This window comes from Odocoileus virginianus, chromosome 2 (genome assembly GCF_023699985.2).
Source record: "Odocoileus virginianus isolate 20LAN1187 ecotype Illinois chromosome 2, Ovbor_1.2, whole genome shotgun sequence".
NCBI lineage: Eukaryota > Metazoa > Chordata > Mammalia > Artiodactyla > Cervidae > Odocoileus > Odocoileus virginianus.
Window position 1 is genome coordinate 24,096,090 of NC_069675.1, and position 19,487 is coordinate 24,115,576.

At 38.5% G+C, this 19,487-nt stretch overlaps 2 protein-coding genes across 11 annotated transcripts in view; one reads left to right on the plus strand and one right to left on the minus strand.

The window, feature by feature from the left end:
* The window catches only part of MTA3 (metastasis associated 1 family member 3), a 210,639-nt gene that overhangs the window by 171,006 nt on the left and 20,146 nt on the right, over nt 1–19,487 (plus strand). For 6 of the 10 annotated variants that reach the window (XR_011491552.1, XM_070477493.1, XM_070477463.1 and 3 more), the window contains 5 exons: nt 2,845–2,919; nt 4,713–4,771; nt 10,397–10,521; nt 13,239–13,390; nt 14,432–14,654. Coding sequence is in view for 9 of the 10 variants with exons in the window: in XM_070477493.1 (XP_070333594.1) it covers nt 2,845–2,919; nt 4,713–4,771; nt 10,397–10,521; nt 13,239–13,390; nt 14,432–14,654 (634 nt within the window). In the remaining variant the exon portion in view is untranslated. The remainder of the gene's footprint in view (nt 1–2,844; nt 2,920–4,712; nt 4,772–10,396; nt 10,522–13,238; nt 13,391–14,431; nt 14,655–19,487) is intronic. The other 4 variants (XM_070477469.1, XM_070477501.1, XM_070477483.1 and 1 more) reach the window with 2 other exon arrangements.
* On the minus strand, nt 7,679–8,222 carry LOC110122903 (small ribosomal subunit protein uS15-like). The gene has a single exon (XM_070477509.1). It carries the CDS (start codon nt 8,197–8,199, stop codon nt 7,744–7,746), a length of 456 nt encoding a protein of 151 aa, XP_070333610.1. The 5' UTR covers nt 8,200–8,222; the 3' UTR covers nt 7,679–7,743.

Genomic DNA, 19,487 nt, shown 5'->3' on the forward strand with positions numbered 1-19,487 from the left:
TGTTTGGATTTCTAGCCTTGGTAGCATAAGAAAGTGAACTAGCAGGAAGTTGGAAAGGATACCGAGCAAGTCATAGTTAGAGACAATAGAATCCATTTGAGTGAGCCAGTTTGAGGAGGAAGGAATTTATTAAAGGGTGTCCGAAAGCTAACAGACCTCCAGAAGGGCCAGGGATCTGTGTTCCAATGCTTCACAGCCAGGACTTCTGAAGCCAACAGCACTGCCTGACCCCACAGTGGCGACCCTCCAGCAGGAATCCCCCCAGCCCCCCATCATGTTTGCTGCCTCTGCCCACCACTCTTCTACCCCGACTCTGTCAGTAAGTGCCATGTATCTCGGCTCTGTTCTTAGAACACACTACTTTTTACCAAGTTTTGTATTAGAGTACTTTTGATTATAAGTGAGGGAAACTCAACCTCACCTAGTTTAGTATAAAAGATAGTATTTTGGTTATATTAGGATTCTTAGTTGCTAAGTACACACTTCACTACATCTAATTTAAGCCGAAAGGCATATAGAATATTAAGTTCTCAATAAAGTCTCTGGGAAGACTAGGGCCCTAGGTTTGGATGCTGCCCATGCCCTCTGCTATTTGAAAGAAAGGTCAACACAATATCTTAGATGATCAGAGTTCATCTCGTCTGGTGGGATGACCCAAACCTTCGCTCCTGCAGGTTCTGGGTCCTGGGTCAAAGGCAGTGTTCTGTGGAAATAAGTCATTCTTAAGTCTGTGTATGGTATTGCTAGCCAATGCATTTCCGGCAAAAAGGGAAATCGTAATCTAGAATAATTGTCCATTCAGTAAGAAGAGAGAACTGCTTTCTAGGATGCTGAGAGGCTAGTCTAGCTGACACATTCCCAGGAATGGCGCCGTGCTGGAGGCCTGTGTACCTTGTCCCTTGCAGGTTAGACACTTGGAGGAGTCAGATCAGAGTTGGTGAGAGAGACCCCTCTGGTGGCCCCCACGTGTGTGTCTATTTTGTTTGTGTCCTTTGAGCAGGCATCGGGGGTCTAGGGAAAGAGGCCGGCTGGCGGCCATAGAGGGGATCATCTTGGCCAGCAGATGAATGAGAGTCCTCCTGTGCAGAGGACCTTTGTGAGCACAGGGGCTCAAATATCCTCACAGCCAGACCCCCTCCAGGTGTCTGTCCCACAGATCTCCCTTCTAAGCCTCATCGCAGCCAGTCCTCTCATCTGTTCCTTTCAAGTCCCTGATCATGTGTCAAAGAAATGACCATTGTCCACAGGTGGGTGTAGATTAGTACCTCTGGCCATCTCTCTTGCAATTCAAGGTACAACATCAGATGTCCACTCTAATGGTCTGCCCTCCACAAGGGTCTCCCCTCTTCACTGTGCTTCAGTCACTCCTGCTTGGGGCTGAAATGCTACAGAATCTAATTCCAGTTGGGGCCAGCATCATGCAGAGCCATCTGTTGCATTTGGATTTTTTTCCTCTTCAGTTGCCATATCGTAGGGAACTCCTATGAGACCAGAGTGAGGATTGAGGGAGAGATGATACTTCATCAGGAGTAGACACAGACGTGACCTACACTTCTTGATGAGAGTGTGGTGGTGCTGAGCACAGCTGATTAGGACTTTATGACTTAGATAAAATCTGGCTCATGAGGAAGCTTGGGTTGCATGGTCACTTGGTTTTCTTTTTTCAGACTACCAGGTAAACTGCATGCCAGGGGCTGTTTCCCAAAAGAATAATTAGGAGATAAGAAGTCTTGCTTTGCTTAAAATCCTATGCCTAGGATTTTGCTGTAGTCAGCTCCTTAACACTGCCCCTCAGACCCTTTCAGCTCCATTAGACTGCTTTATGTTAAATTGGAGAAAATTATATTTGCTTTAACTGCAATTGAAATGCCAGCTATGCTGATCTGTTCCTGTAAGGAGACCACATTTCTTGAAGGTGCCACCCAATTAAACTTAAAGATAATTTCGTTTTTCTAAACTCCATTTATTTTTCACTTCAGGCCAAACAGGTGAGTTAAATATGGAGGTGATAGGAATGTCATGAATGAATGTAGGTCACAAACAGACCCCTAGCTGCACTGGGGTCTGGGAAGAACTAGTTAAAGCCAGTGGTACATTAGGGCAAGCTCAATGAGGGTCAGAGGGTGCTGACTCACCCATCAGTAAATCTGCCTCAACAGCTAACAATTGAATGTTTTCATTCTGTTTGAAGTGCCCTGATTGGCTTCTTGAATGAATAACAGATCTCCCTTTACTGAGGGACATACTAAATAATTTTCTTCCATCTTGGGTCTCATAAGTAGACACTCATTTGGCAATTTTTGAATAATCATGGAAAATAGCAGACAGGCTTCCTACTTTTCTGATCTGTACCACACTTGGGGCTGTGCTCTTTTTCGGAGACTTAGGTTTTCATTTTATTTACAACAAAATAGATTAAAGTAGAGCAGTTTTTGAAAAGATGAGAAGTACTACGGAAGCTACAGACCAATGACCCCTAGCTGTGGATGTCATCTTTGGAAGTTAAAGAACTCAGGCCAGACTCCAAAATACTATTTCTAAAAATTATACTTCAACCCCACCCATAGTCCGAGAAGAACTGATTAAGTCATGAAATGTTATCATTCATAAGGTTTATAATTTTAAACAAAATGGGGGCTGAGAAATGTGTTGTATCATCATCTTTAGCTGAATAGAACTTGTTTGGGGACCCTTTGCTCAGAATTAATTTCAGTTTTCTTAAACATTTCTACTAGAAAGCGTCTCCCATGTAGGTTATTGCCTCATTATTTTTAAGAAGTGGTTTTAAAGGAAAATAGTTCCTACAGTAGCTTGTTTTCATTATCATGTTACATATTTTTTCAGCTCCCTTGGAAATCATTGACTAGCATCATTGAATATTATTACATGTGGAAAACTACTGACAGATATGTGCAGCAGGTAATTTTTCGTGTTGCTACCAGTATCGTTGCATTAAAATGAGCTATTTACACATTAATATTTCTTAGCAGTATACTTAGTTTTAAATTTTAGTTTTAAAACAAGTTTGCTTTATCTTTTCTCTACCACTATAAACTATGTAATTTCATATCTTTAGCATGTCATTTTAAGATTTTAGTCTCAATATTTTCTTTACTTCAGATTTCATTATGATAAATATTTTGAAAAGATAGCAGGAAAGATCCACCAGAAAGGTATTATTTTCCTTGCATGTTCCTGGTGCTTCATCTCCTTGTTGGTATAGTTGACAGAAATCACTTCAGATGTGTAAAAGTTCTGAAACCTCCTGGACATTTGTGTGATTATACCCCCAGGTGACCTTAAGTGTAGTAGTTAGTCTTTACTAGTTTAATGTCTTTACTATTTAAAGTTTACTGTACATAAATATAGAACTTTTCCCCAAAAATTATCTCTAAAAGAAAAGATTAACTTATTTTTTAAATCTTCCCCAAGGGGTAATTCTCTCAATTACTACTTTTGGAGGAAAGGTGTGTTTTCCTCAGGTGACCTAGTATATTATATTCTTCTAGATATGTGTCAGAACTGGTAAGACAAAGGGGCAAATAGATTTAACAGGCGTTTTTCCCCCTAAGTATATGCTCACCCAGTGGCAACTGTTAGATGCTGTAAAAATACAATTTAAAGGATCACTAAAAAAATTACCCTAGTGAGTTGTTGAGGTTGTGAATAGTGAATAGATACCCATGGCTTGTTGAAAAATGTCCAGTGTCATCATCATATATAATTCAGAAAGTGCTTCTTTCAAACTAGCATCCAAAACCAAGCAAGATGGTTCTTTAGCACATTTGTCTGCCATCTTCTCATCTGTTCTTGACTTTACAAATAAAGTTTGCTTGCCCCCACCCCACCCCCAGAATCTACTTAGGTAGATGGGAAGACCATGTGCTCTGGAAATCTTTGTTATTCAAAGCGAAGAGTTTCTAGAGATGGTGGCAATGATGGCATCAAGGATGGTTGAAAAAGTTTTAAGTTGTCTCCTTAAATTTTTATTTCCTTCTCATTGAGAAAATGAAGGCTTCCCTTGTATTCTGATTTGTCATAATTTTGAATATCCACTATACATTATTTTTTTTCTTTCTCTATTTGCATTTACTGTTGTGTTGATCAGTCTCTGGCTTTGATTATATAATCTTTTCACCATGCCTTTCCCTGCATTTGGCTCCTAATTGGTTCCTAAAAATCTAACATGAATTCAATCAAGCTTTAAAGTTGACTGCATATCACCCAAGATTTAAGGGTAAATGCTTATTTAATTGGACTTAATTACTGTCTCTTTCTTTTGCATAGACTTTGGAAACTAATCATCTCTGAGTAATTTTCTAAAAGCAAAGATGATTGTTTATTTTTTATCCCTCCCAGAAAGGCAAAAAAGAAATAAAATAGAAACTAAATGTGAAAAGTATAAATGATTACTTATAAGTTTGATTTATCTGCTCCTGGAGGGATGGGAAATGGAGTTGCTCATTGCTTTATTTTTAAAATTTATGTCTAAAATGTTTTTAATACTTGTTCTGTACCTCAGAATCTAGTGGTTTTTCTTATAAATTTCTGCAGTTTAAGAACATGTGCGTGAAAAAAACCCTCATCTTAAAAAGGAAGTTTTTGAAATATGTTTTAATGTTTTATTTTCTTGTGAATTTTTTAAGACAGATGAAGTGGTAATAATTATTTTGACATTGTGTATAAAATATTTCATCTATCTTTTCAACTAGAAACGTCTAAAGGCAGCAGAAGCTGAGAGTAAACTGAAACAAGTGTATATCCCAACTTAGTAAGTAATGGAAATCTTATAAAATATTTGCCATGGTATTAATTCTATCCAAAACAAAATATTTACATTTTTGTCATTTTCAGCCAGATTTTAATTTCTTTGTGTATCTTATTTTCTTCCACTACAAAGCACAATTTGCTTTCCATTATAATGCCACTGCAGTGATTTTATTTTAGAAAGAAAAATGGCTAGTGGGGGAAACCCCAGGTTGACTAACAAAAGGACCAGAGCAAAAATGCCATCAAAGCTTCAGAGAAAGTATTAGAAAACTAACCTATGAAAATATTATTTGAAGCAAATGTGTTTCAGAAAGCTAGCAACTTTGAGACTTCTGTATTGTATAATGTATTTTATTTGGGTAATGTGCATTACCCTTTTGAGGTATGTTTTTATTTAATGGAGGATTTTACTTTGTTTGTTTGGGGAAAGTGTTAGGGAACATAATTAGAACCAAACTTTGTAAATATTGGATAAATAATGATAGCTGTTGATTGTTTCAGATGCCTAGCATTCTATCATTATCCTCTGGGTTTAGGAATTATTGTATATTAAAGTGAATGCCAGTTTTCATTTGCTACATTTTAAATGAATTTTCTTTTTTTTGAGGTCATAAGTTTGACAGTTTATCTGTTCAAGCAGACTTAGTTTATTGAGCACCATGTATATACTGCTATCCTAGGTTCTTTGGGGATTAAGATGAAATTCACTACAAAATTCTGTGTACTGATTCAAACTTTTTCAGTATAGTTATCGTATACCTAGCCTTTTCTTTACTGAATTTCAATACATCAATACATATTTTTAATACATAAGAGGCCTCATAGATGATGAATTGTTATATTTCTTATTAGTCTTTTTTCTCAAGGTAGATAACATGTAATTTATAAGGTCAGTAATTTTTATTCAGAGCTATAATGTCCTTTGTAAAATATTAAATGTCTTATTTGACTAATCTATAAAAGAACAACTCCCCAAAGAAAACAGTGTTATGATTCATGTGTCTTAGATTTTCAAAAGCAAGCATACCAGCATTCCTATACTTTGCAGTGCTGTCACATTAAAGGAAAAGTAACTAGTATTCACCAAATACCACAAATAATTGTTTCTCTTCAGTTTTGCATTGACTTTGGAGTCTTGATCTAAGTCGAAGACTAGTCTGTGGGTCAAATCTCACCTGCCACCAGTTTTTGTAAATAAAGTGTTTACAGAACAGCCATGTACTATAAATCATATATGTAAATAGAAGTTATGAATCTGTTTTGTTGAGTTGGATAAGAATCTAGTTCTTTGAACAATTTCCCAGTTAACTCTGAAATATTATTTTAAAACAGATTGTAGATTATGTTGGTTTTTTGACCATACCACATGGCTTGTCACATGCCAGGGATTGAACATGAGTCCACACCCACAGTAGTAAAAGCACTGAGTCTTAACCACAGGACCGAGAATTATTTTTCACTCTTACTTGTTTGAACCTGAGAGTCTCCCATATGCGAAGCACTCTGTTAGGTACTAGAGGTGGATCAGGTAAGAAGACAGGTGGTCTTCTGGAGCCTGCATTCTAGTGTGGGGGAGACAGAGGCCAAACAGTTAGTCACCCAGTGTGACAAGTACTGTGATGGAGAAGAAGAGCTTGTGTGAGAGTTTATCCTGGGGACCACACTCAGGTGATGCTGTCAGGGAAGATTCCTTGTGGAGGTGAGTTTGAGTGAACTCGAGGCAGGGGATTAACTAACTGGGTGATGGGAGCTTTCCAGGCTGGTGGAATCATGAGATGGGAAGGGGCAGAACATAGTTAAGGAGCAGAGAGAAAGACAGTGTGGCTGATATGAAGAGAGTGGTGAACCATGAGAGGCCAGTATGGTGGGCAGGGGCCAGGGGTTAGCCCTCTGATGAATGTTGGAATTGGATTTGAAACAGGGAAGTGTCATGATCAGATTTGTATGCACTTTAAGATGACTGGCTATATTTTGGAAAATGGTTTGGGGAGTCAGGGGAGTGGCTGTAAGGACACCAATTATGAAGTTCTTGGAGAAGAAAAGATAACAACTTGACCTAGACCTGTGGCCTGGACAGTGCATGCCACTTGGAGGTGATTGACTTGTATGGAGGGGTAGAGGGGAGATGTTGAATCCCAGGTTTCTGGCTAGCTTTAATTAGGTGGATTGCTGTGCTGTTCACCATGATGAGAAGCTGGGGCAGAGAACCAGGTTGGGTCATTTTGAGTTTGCGTTCTTCAAAAAGAGGTGTTGAGTATGTTGTCAGATATGTTGTTCTTAAACTTAGAAGAAAGTTCTGGGCTAGAGGTCCAAATTTGAGCTTCATCTGCATATAATATTGTTCTTGAAACTACAGTTTTCTTAGAGTAATAAGAAATCAGAGCCTTGGACCAAACTTGAGGAAATCTAGTATTTCTGTATCAGATAGAGTATGATAGCTAAAAAAAGAATAGCCAAGTGAGTACATTATCACACAGCCAGCCTGAGAGAGGAGTGTCTTTCAAGGAGGGAAAGAGGTTAACAGTGTCAAATGCTAATGAAAAATAGCAAGGGAGTGTAGCAACATGGAGGTGGTTGGTGACAGTGAAGATTGGCAGCTCTCAAGAAAATTGGCTGCAAAGGCAAATTCCTGGTGTTGAGGGTTGACTCTGGATAGAGTAATGGAGATTTTTTTTTTTTTTAATAGGAGAGATATGTTTCCATGGTAAATTTAGGTCCAGGAAAGAGAATCAAGTGCACAAAGTTCTCAAGAGGGCAGGAGAGCTGGAGTCTGGAGCATAGAGGAGGGGAGGAAGGATTTGGGCATTAGCTAAAGGAAGGGAAGCTTCATGTAACGCAGCTTTTAAAACTTTTATTAAAATCGTCACATTAGCATCAACCATTTGTCCCCTGAGAATTAATCTATAGGTTCTTGTTTTTTTTTTTTTTTTTCTGTTAAACAATGATTTTATTGCTTTAGTACAATAGACAAATTTATGCAACCAGGGCAGAAGCTGTGGATGACTCGTATTTCCAGTTGGGGGGCAGGACTCGTTTGGTCTTGTAGTATCGAGCCAACCGGTGAATACGGCTCTCAATCAGAATCAGGCAGAATTTAGCATCTTTATCCTTTCTGTTCCTCTCCAGATGCTTTCGAACAGCAACAGCTTTCTTAATTAAATGATAGAGATCCTCGGGGAGGTCAGGGGCAAGTCCTTTGAACTTAAGAATTCTCAAGATTTTGTTGCCTGTCACAAAACGTACTTGTGCAACACCATGAGAGTCTCTCAGGATCACACCGATCTGTGAGGGAGTCAGGCCCTTCTTGGCCAGTTTGTAGATCTGCTCCTTCACGTCGTCAGAAGTGAGCTTCAGCCAGGTGGGGACGCTGCGGCGGTAGGGCAGAGCCGACTGGGACAAGCCCTTCCCGGGAGCGTGCATGCGACCCATGATGGCGGCGAAGTGGTAGCAAAAGGAGGTTCTTGGTTTTGAAACGCATGTGTGTAGTGGTTCACCTGTCTATATTCCACCTTTGCATACTCATTTTCCTTTTGTGATTATTATAATTAAAGTCACTGGTTTATTCAGCCACATAACATTCTAGATTCATTTGAACAACTGAAGTTGTGTTTACTCTTTTGCTTTATTCAGGCTGCTCAACTGTAAATTGTATTAGCTTTCTTTTAACACATATATATTTGGCCCTGTGTTAAATGTCAGATATTTTCATATTTAAAGAAAATCTTCTGAGATTGACATTATCAGTCATTTGACTTCAAGGGGTATCATTTCTGTCTATGTATAGTAGATTTTTACATACCCTTGGAAATCTCAGTCATTCTGAATCACCACTTTTAATTTTATATGTTTCCAACTGAAATCTGTAAGAGGAGAAATGCTGTTTGTCTAGTTTAAAATGTGTTTTTAAAACCAATTTGTCTTTAAAATACATTGCTGGCACAAATAAGAAGTATAAATAATAGCCCTGTCTATAGAATAGGGCTTTCAGTGCACACAGAGGTTAGATGGTTTCTTGTGGGGGGATGGTGATAGGGTGTCACTTAAGAGTTATAGTATCACTGGTGGAAAGAAATCTTAATTTGTCATCAGGTCAAGTTTACATATTAGGCTTTCACTGGTGAATGTAAGTGTGGGAGTGAGAAGGAGCAAAAAGGAAACTCATGAGTCTACTCTCTGCTGAAACTTCGAATGTCTTTCTTAATGGTTGTGAGCTCTCTTTACTTCACTGGCCATAGGAATAGGTATAGTCTGCATGCAGTCATTCAGTGTTCATTACTAACGAATAATTTGCTAATTTATTGTTTATTTTCTGCCCAGCATGTAGACATGAAAGCTCCTCTAGAATGAAAGTTCTTGATATCAACACTTTTCTTTTCTTTACTGGACCCTGAATAAATATGTTAGGTGAATTAAAGACTGTACTTGAGGACATACTGTATACACCTAGGTGTGCAGTGTTCTTGGGCATGACTGATAAACAGGGCAGTTAGGCTATCCCAGATGGGAAAAAGTGAGCCGTGTTGGCACAGTAAATGCCAAGGCAGTCCAGGCTACATGTTTCTGAGGAATTATGGCCTCTGGGAATCTGATAAATATTACCTTTTTCCTCTTAGAAAGAAATGCCATGGATACATTTATTGGTTTTTCTGATTTCAAATGCTCTGTAATCATCTTCATAAAATTTAAGCATAATAGAAATGATGAGTGGTCACAGTCTCCTGAAATGCTTTTCAGTTCAGTTCAGTCGCTCAGTCATGTCTGACTCTTTGCGACCCCATGAATCGCAGCACGCCAGGCCTCCCTGTCTGTCCATTGCCAACTCCCGGAGTTTACTCAAACTCAAGTTCATCAAGTCGGTGTTGCCATCCAGCCATCCCATCCTCTGTTGTCCCCTTCTCTTCCTGCCCCCAATCCCTCCCAGCATCAGGGTCTTTTCCAATGAGCCAGCTCTTCACATGAGGGGGCCAAAGTCTTGGAGTTTCAGCTTCAGCATCAGTCCCTCCAGTGAACACCCAGGACTGATCTCCTTTAGGATGGACTGGTTGGGTCTCCTTGCAGTCCAAGGGGCTCTCAAGAGTCTTCTCCAACACCACAGTTCAAAAGCATCAATTCTTTGGCGCTCAGCTTTTTTCACCTCTCACAATAAGCACAGCTGGTACCCAGTGTCACTGTTGACATGCAGCTTTTGTGCAGTTCCCTTGGGAGCCAGTGCATAGGGTCAGCAGCTTTCACTGTAGCAGCAGGAATGGGCAGTAGTTTCCCTAAACACAGCACACTGCTTAATCTATTTAATCCAGAAATTATTTTGTCATGATAAATAATAAAATTTAATAACTTGCATCTTCCAAAATTTCAGACAGTATCCTAAGGAAATTGTGTCTGGGTGAGGACGAGCTATGACTCTACTTGTTTTGTGAGTGTCACGCTTATGAGATTGGTTTTTACATAGCCTCGGTTTGTAAAGATAAATGGTTTGGGTTCATTTAAACACCTTATTTTTATTTCTTCTTCACCAAACATTCAAATGTTTATATGTGTGGTTAAGATAAATCAATGTTGAAATGTAGAGCCTTTTGCCTTGTTATACAAGTCATTTTTATCACTTCACTTTGTATTTCATTGAAAGCAGCAAACCAAATCCCAACCAAATATCCACCAGCAATGGCAAACCTGGTGCTGTGAATGGAGCCGTGGGAACCACATTCCAGCCGCAAAACCCTCTCCTCGGGCGAGCCTGTGAGAGCTGCTACGGTGAGTTTTCTCCAGCAGGGCTTCTTCCCCTCTCCACCCCCTAGGCCCCCAGGGACTGGGCTGGCAGCATCCAGTGGGAGGTGTGGGGGTCAGCCCTGCATGGAGAGCAGGATAACAGCCTCAGAGTGAATAGATGCCCATCCTTACCTTCGCTTGGACTCTCAGTTTAGCTCTTAGGTTCCTTTGATTTGCTTTGGTGGTGTCCTGGGTTTGTTGAGTATTCCACAGCAGTGCGTGCTAAGCTGCATTCAGAGCTGTTTCTAGCTTTGTGTAAACCGTGGCCCCACAAAATATACCAATATACCTTTTGGTGTTTCTCACTATATTTTGACAAATTAAAGGCTCCACATAACTTTGTAGGAAGGACTTATTGCTAGAAACTGTTTATGGTCCTCAGACCAGTTCCCTTAGAGCACTGGCTTGGGAGATGCTGTTTTATGATACTGTTTGTCTCAGGGCCCCAGTGTATTAGTATTTTTCCTTGTTAGAAAAACCTACCTGATGCCAGCAGCATTATATTTGCCTTGAATGTTAAATTGAGTTGGTGAGATGAACTGTTAGGTAGTCGAAACTCTTTCTCTCTTTTTTTTGGCTGCACCTCTCTGCATGTGGAATCTTAGTTCTCTGACCAGGGGTTGAAGCCGTGTCCTCCGCAGTGGTAATGCTGAGTCCTAACCGCTGGACTGCCATGCAGGTCCCAGATACATTTTTTATATTTCTTTAAAACCTCAAACAACAAAATAGTCTCTTAAACAGGGCTTTGGTGACACAATCATCCATATGTCCTTCCAGTCACAGCAGCCTGGTGTGGAAGAGGGAAGGACACCAGCGTTGACTAAAAAAATCTCCTTGGTGCCCAGTTTTTGTCTCAATAGCTCCCAGGGAAGGGAGTTAGCCCGCTGCACTGAGGACGCGGGGATGAGGGACGTTTCTGCCTCCGCTCCGTGCTCCGTACCAGGCTGCAGCATTAGAAAAGGCGTTAAAGCCTAATCACGTAATGAGCTTTCCTACAACCAAGGAAGAAGGTGTGAGCCGGACAGATTGCTGTCTTAACAGAAATAGCACATGCCTGGACAGATTGCTGTCTTAATAGAAATATCACATGCCTAACCATTTTCTCTATCATGAGGGTGCAAGGGGAAACACTTTGTGGAAAATTAGATTCTTTTGGTCAAAATTTTACATGGATTGCATAGCTGGTTTTGCATTAGGGAAAAATCTTAGATTTTGAACTTCATTTATATTTGAGTGAAAGTAGAAAGACTCCTAAAGAAATGCTAGTGGCTTAATGTGTCTTATTTTTGCTTTACAAACCCCTTTCATCTTATATGTAGTCTCACATATCCCTTTAAATAATTATTCCACCATTTTTATATGTGCATGACAAAAAAATTGAATTTTATAATCTTTTGAGGTCCATGTATTAAATTATCTATTATAAATTATATTTTAATATAATATACATGTCAAATTTATCTTTATAGAAAGAATTTGATGTTTTCTATTTATCTAATTGAATTTGAGTTAATTGTATAAAGAGAAAGGCATTTTTTAACATATTAAAATGACATATCATGATTAATTTGGATAAAAATACATATTTAAATACAAGTGAAATTTTATATTCAGAATCCAAAATAAGTCCATGTCCAATATTTAGAATTCTTAAAATTTGTGTTTAAAAAAACTCAGCTTGACTTATTTGACTATTTGGTTTTAAATTACAAGAGGGAACATTTTTAGGTTACAGTTTGCCAGGAGTCCCCCCAGAATAATACATGATGGGGTTCATGAGAAGTAGGCTGACTGTAGTGATCACTGTATCATCCTTTTTTTTTTTTTAATAATCCCTTTCCGACATTGTCTTGTGAAGTATGAGTTGACACCCTGATGTGCTGTTTGAACACGTTAACCTGATGAAGGCAACGTTGCAGGTCAAGGGCAGAATATTCCTAGGCAAACTTACAGAATTACAATAACTTTTATGTACCTCGTTAACTACACCATCAGTGTTTTCAGATCCATTGTGGGACTACTTAAATTGTGATATGGCAGTTATTTAAACTTCAGAGCAAAATAACACTACAGGTCTGTAGTGTTCAGCTCAGGAATAAATCAGCTGAGCTCTCAGGTCTTAATCATGCTGTGATCTCTGCTGCACATGCTCATTTGATAGGGACTTAGAATCTTGAAACGGATTCTGTTTCTAAAGAGAGAATAAGTGAAATAATTGTTTTATCTATTGATTAAAATAAAGGAATGAAAAACAGATAACCTATTTCTGTCCAACTTCTACCTTTATCTGTGGGAGTCCCTCTAAGCACCTTAAACCCTGAGCTAGTTTCTGAACCATAGATTTGGAAACCAGGATTTAGTTTAATACCTTCCTGATAACTTATCTCCAGAAATGTACACAATAGAGGATATTTTTAATGAACCAACAAAAATTCCTTCAGCAGCGTAATGTGTAATAGAGGGCACTTAATAAGGGCCACAGGCATTTGACATATAGAGAAATAAATGGCTGAATGAAATCTGACTTGAAAAATACATGCATGTATCAGACGTTCCTGTTTGCTGGGTAAACTGGAAGAAGAAAGATGAGATTGTAAACTAAAGATGGCTTTGGACTATTTTTGAAATGTCTGTCTGTATATGTATTGCTATTACAAGTTACATCACATTCTTATTTTACTTACTTTTTCCTCTGTCTTTAGCTACACAGTCTCATCAGTGGTATTCTTGGGGCCCACCTAATATGCAGTGTAGGTTATGTGCAACCTGTTGGCTCTATTGGAAAAAATACGGAGGCCTGAAGATGCCCACCCAGTCGGAAGAGGAGAAGTTACCTCCTAGCCCAGCTACCGAGGTACACAAGCAGTGGTCTTTTTAGTGCTGAGAAATGCCATATTTTTCAGCGCCTGAATCACTCCTCGCAAACAGAAGTAGAGTATAGGAAAACTTAAAAATAAGCCAAGCTATTACAGCTAGCATAGTACTGAAATGTTTAGGGTACGTGTGGAGAGGGGCAGGGACAAATCCAGCTTTTTAAGGTATTCAAAATATTGGTCTTGAGAGATTACTCAGACAGAAGAAGAACAATGTGTGTGGGAGGTGTTAGCATGAGAAGAGAGCCTACAAGTTAAATATTGGTTTTAATGGCTTTTTTGGAAACAGTTTGCAACCTTTAGCATGTTGAAAATATGCTTTATTGCATAAAGTAATAAATACAAATTGAGCATTCTTCCTGTTCCTGAGCTATCATAGGTAAAAGAGGAGAGCATGGGCTCAATCTTGGGGTGAACAACAGTTTAAATATGATTTGGTAAAATTCTCATAGATGGCAGATAATAGGTATTTACCTATTGAGAACTAGCAAGATTTAAGGACCCTCACGTCAATATTTGGGACTTCCCTGATGGTAAAGAATCCACTGTAATGCAGGAGACCTGGGTTCAGTTCCTGGGTCAGGAAGATCCCCTGGAGAAGGGAATGGCTACCCAATCCAATATTCTTGCCTGGAGCACTGTATGGCCAGAGGAGCCTGGTGGGCTAGTCCATGGGGTCACAAGGAGTTGGACAAAACTAGCGACTAACACATACTTCAATATTAAAATAATAATAATGTTACTTCTGGCAGTTTTTCACTGTTGTGAATATGATTTGGGATTGCTAAGGTCAGTTTAGGAGGAAAAAGTATAGGATCATAGACACCCCACTTCCACCCAGTTTCCTTCTCTAGTCCCCACCTCCTACTCCAAAGTACACACTTTAAAATTCTCTCACCCTGTATTAAGTCATATATTCTTCAGTGAAAGACGTAAAACTTGCCCCTTTCTTTGAGCAGAGTGCAGCAGTGTGTATGTGACATGTTCTGGTCTTCACACGTTTGCTGGTGTCTGGTTTACAGGACCCGCGAGTTAGAAGTCATATGTCTCGCCAGGCCATGCAGGGGATGCCAGTCCGAAACTCTGGGAGCCCGAAGTCTGCAGTGAAGACCCGTCAAGCTTTCTTCCTTCACACTACATATTTCACAAAATTTGCTCGGCAGGTCTGCAAAAATACCCTCCGGCTGCGGCAGGCAGCAAGACGGCCGTTTGTTCCTATTAATTATGCTGCCATTAGGGCAGAATGTAAGATGCTTTTAAATTCTTAACCTTATATGTTGTGCTTCTGACCATCTTCTCTCTTCCCTCTCTCTCTCTTTGTTTTTATTTTTGTTTGCAATAAACATAAGTTCTTGTGTGCAGCCTTTTATTTGGTTTTTTTTTTTAACATTGTTTTGTCTGCTGCCATTTGTATCACGCCAACCTGAAAAGGAAACATTGAAACTTCTGCAGTCTTTGTGAGAAAGTAGTGCTCAGCAAAAGATAGGTGGGAGGTGACCTTACCCAGTGGGGTTTTGTGATGGAATTGCCTAAAAGCCCTTATTGGGGAAGCAGCTTTACCCATAAGGTAGAATAAGAATAAAGCTTGCCAATTTACACTAATGAGAAATTGTTCGTCTTTGTAAACTTCTCAGTTTCCCACAAACCCTTTACAGTTATATAATATTCTGGAAATTCAGTGTTTCATAACAAATTAGAAGATTTAGCAAGCTATAAATGAATTTTAAAGTCTTTTGGGTGAATTTTCTGAAAAACATTTAATTTTTACAAGCTAGTGTCTGAATTTGTGTTTGAGCATTCTATTTGTCCAGTTTGACTTCCATTTCATAATTATATGCCATATATATTAGTATATAACATATCATTTTATTACTCTCATTTTCAACACATTCAGTCTTGCTTATGTTTGTTGTTGTTAGAACAAGTGTCATATGTTCCAGTGAATTGCAGGTTGTTCTCATATTACCACGTACCCCTAAATGTGTCCATAATTTGTGTGTGAGCTCTGATTCTAGCCTTGTTACTTTTAGTTACATTCCTGGTTAGCATGTTAGAGCCATGGAAGTTTTTTCCACTGTGGGATAAGAAAACTTACTGTCTTAATAGAAGGGAAATCTTAAAGAAATCCAGTAGATATTTATCTGTGGGAAATTTCTTATTATGAGGTATTCCACTTTCATTTAAAGAAGGTATCTGTAAAAGGAGTGATGATTGAAAAGTAGTTTTTGTTACTGAAGATAATTTTCAGCAGAACAGTTGAAAGGCTTTAAAACGTACAAGTAAAAGCTTTAAAAGAAGAAGAGTGCTTTGTAAAGGGAGTAGAAATTGGAAGTAATCTCTGCGTCCCATGAGGGCAAACCTAGCTGCATGAGACTCGTATATTTGAGAACTTAGGCATATATACTGACGTTTCGTGCTATTTTTGTGCTAGTGTTTCTGAGTTCATGGATTTACATTGTCATTTTCTTACCATTTTAAGGAACTAGAAAGCATTTATATCTACCTAAACAGCTTAGCTGATTTAAAAGACATATTTTTATAAATAATTCCTTAAATCCATAAGGAATAAAAAATATTATGAGAAAGAAAATGAATGAAATTCTTGCATTAAAATTGGCCAGGCTCCAGGATCATCATTGTTTCTTTGAATGGAAAAGAAACCATCACCAACTTAATTGACTTCTCATTAAGCTTCTGTTAATTTCTCAGTTAATTTGCAAATTGCCTTTATTTTGATGATTCTTCAGTGAAGTATGTTTTTTTCTGTCACCTCATTTTGATTTGTTGCAGTTGAAAGGCTGTGCCACTAAAAAGGGTCAGGCCTGTATTGTATTTCTACAAACATAGCCATCATAATGATGATGATCATAAAAGAACAGAGGCGTTTGTTGTGATGAGATTCAAGGGTCATATTTTATTTTGTAGTTAGCTTCATTGATCAAGTTTATAGAATCAGATTCTCAGAATAATTTTACCTTGCAACTTAAAATGTAAAAGTTTCACCAGCCATGTACTCAGTCCTGGTCCCCGAAAACCAGCAAGCAGCTAATGAATTCTTCCTATCATCTAGGTGCTTCTTGCATCATCTCATATGTGTACCTTGTTACAACCTGTTAAGCAGATTTTTTTGATCTTGGCTTGTTAGTAAGATTAGGTGTTAAATAACCTGTCTGTACACAACCATGTTTGTGGTCCAGTGGGAGGGTAAAGCTATATGATTACTATTTTTTTAATATAAGCTTTCCTTGGTTTCTCAAAGGTAGTGGTGACCCTGTCCCGCCCCGTAAAAGTTAAGTCACTATGATGCAGTATGAATGCACTTTCAGATTAGGTGAAAGTTTATAATTCTAAAGGTATTGATGAATCAAGAGCTCCAATTTGTATGTTTAGTATAATTCTTCATAATGTTGGAAAAGGAAAATAGTTTTCCCCGTGAACTTGAGATTCTTCCTCTTGTAAGAACTACAGAAGTGGATGCCTATGGCTTCTGGCCTTGGCAGCACCACTAGTGCAGTATCATAGCCAGAGTTTGTGGGATGACAGATGGTTTAAGAGTGAAGAAGTAGGGAGCAGAATAGATAAATCCTCAATTATGTGAGGGGAGAGCATAGTCATACCTTTGAGTTTTCACGAGTTAATCCTTGTTTAGAGGAATTTTTGTTGTTAATAGCAGCATTCTCTGACCTTTATTTTCATTAAGAAACGGGTGTCAAAGAATACAATAGAGTGAGTAGGCAAATCTTTGTTTGCATGTCCATAAAGTATCTCAAGGAAAATGTATGTAAGAGTAGGGTCCTCCGAAAGGGAAACTTGGGAGGCTGAGGGAAAGGGGTGGGAAGGAAACTTACTACTGCATCTTTCTAAACTTTTTCAGTTTTGAGTCATGGGAATATATTTCCTATTCTTAAAAAATTTTAACCTGAAATAAACATATGGTATAACCAACATGTGTTTTATAGATAGAGATATAAAAATGATTTATAAAAGCAAACCCCAAAATACCTATTTATTTTAATAATATACCTTTATATGTGATTATGTAAGTCCATGCTGAAAATTACTAATATAAGTACAGAGCCTGAACCAGTTCTAACATGTAAATAGTGCTTAATACAAGTGGATTGCGGGACCAAAAACCAAAACACTTCATAAGGAGAAGTATGATGTCCTGGACAAGATGCGCAGACCGACTGCATGGTTGTTACCACAGCATCAGGTTTCAGACAGCCTGTCTCTTCTCCCTCTTGACACCCCTCCCCTCATTAAAAAAATGCCATGATGTAATGATGATAGTGTTCCTCCTTTGTTACTGTTATCAGACATCACCACTGAGTTTACTGGATAACTTGTCAAAAATCTGTAAAATCACCCAACACCTGATGAGCACATGGTTTCTATCTGAGACTTAGGATACAGAGACTGGCGTTAAATACGAGCAGTATGTTAGCATTCAATAGTTGAAGCAAAAGTTCCTAGAGAAGTGGATCCAAATGACTTAGGTGCCCCCCTCTGTAGCTTACATGAATAATTAAGTTGTTTTTGAGTTGATAACACACTGGACTTTAATGATAGCACCATTCCCCAGTATGAATGTCTTCAAAGGGGAACCTGGAGCCTCTTTTCTCTGAACATGATAATTCAACTTCAGAAGTATCCCAGGGGCCCACATTTAGAAGAAACTTGTTATATATATTTTGAGTTTTCTAGAGGTTTCTCAGCAAAAGTTACTATTAATAATTATATAAAGTTTTTGAAATTTTAAGTTCTAACTTTAGGAGAGAACACTTCTGGCTTATTTATTTTGATAGTCTGTTATTTTAGTAAAAACTCGTCTTCAAATGGATGTTTTTAAATTTTTCTAAAGGTACAAAAATGGCTACAAGTCTGACCAAATCAACCCCATTCCCATTCATACCTTTTTTAGAGCTAACCATTGTCATCTGTGTCTAAAGTATCCAGAGATGACCATGTGTATCTCTAACAAACTAGGTGTCTTCTTTGTTTTTGTACAAATATTAATGTGTACATTGCTCTGTACCTTGCCTTTTTTACTTGATGGATCTTGGAGGCCATTTCATACCAATTCATTGAGAGCTACCTCCTTTTATCAGCTGCATAATAGTCTATATATTTTGTACTTGAGCCAGTTCCCCTATTTTAAAACATTTTAGGTGGTTTCCAGTCACTATTATAAGTGATGTTGCAACAAATATTCTTATATAGATACCTTTTAAGACTGGTACATGTACCTTACAGGTGTGTGTATGCAGTGTGTGCTCAGGCGCTCAGTCGTGTCCAACTCTTTGCGACCCCACATGATCCCTAACAGTAAAACATCTGGGTCAAGCAGCTTTCATTCTGAATTTTGCTAGTCACTGCCCAGTTGTCCTTAGAAAAACTGTGATTTACTCTCCCACCACAGTGTCTTCAGAGTGCCTGTTTCTCTAGAACCTTGCCAGCAGTGTTATTGATCTCTGAAACCCTTAACTAGTTGGTAAGTGACATGTAAGTTATATCAGCTTGCATTTCTCATTTTGAATAAGGTAAAACATTTTGCATATGTTTGAAAACCATTTGTATTTCCTTTTTCGTCCACTGTTTTTGCCCTGGCCTGTTTTCTGTTAAAAATCATACCAGCTTGTGGGAACTTTTTGAATTTTAAGGTAGTTAGCTCTTGATCTGCAATTCAAATATTGGGTTGGTCAAAAACTTTGTTCAGGTTTCCCATAAGCGAGTATGGCAGAACCCAAACAAACTTTTTGGCCAACCCAGTATTTTCCCCCGTTTTTGTCCTTGATTTTCTTGATGCTGTATTGGCCAAGCAGGTTTTATTTTTATTTATTTTTTTTTAAGTAGTTGAATCTTTTTTTTCTTTTTTTAATGGCACATCGGTTTTGTGTCTTGTTTAGAAATGACTTTATAAGAAAATTTTCTCATAAGAAAATTCTATGAATGGTTTTATTATGATAGCAATTTTGAAGGCCCATGCGGGAGACCTGGGTTTGATCCCTCAGTTGGGAAGATCCCCTGGAGAAGGAAAGGGTACCCGCTCCAGTATTCTGGCCTGGAGAATTCCAT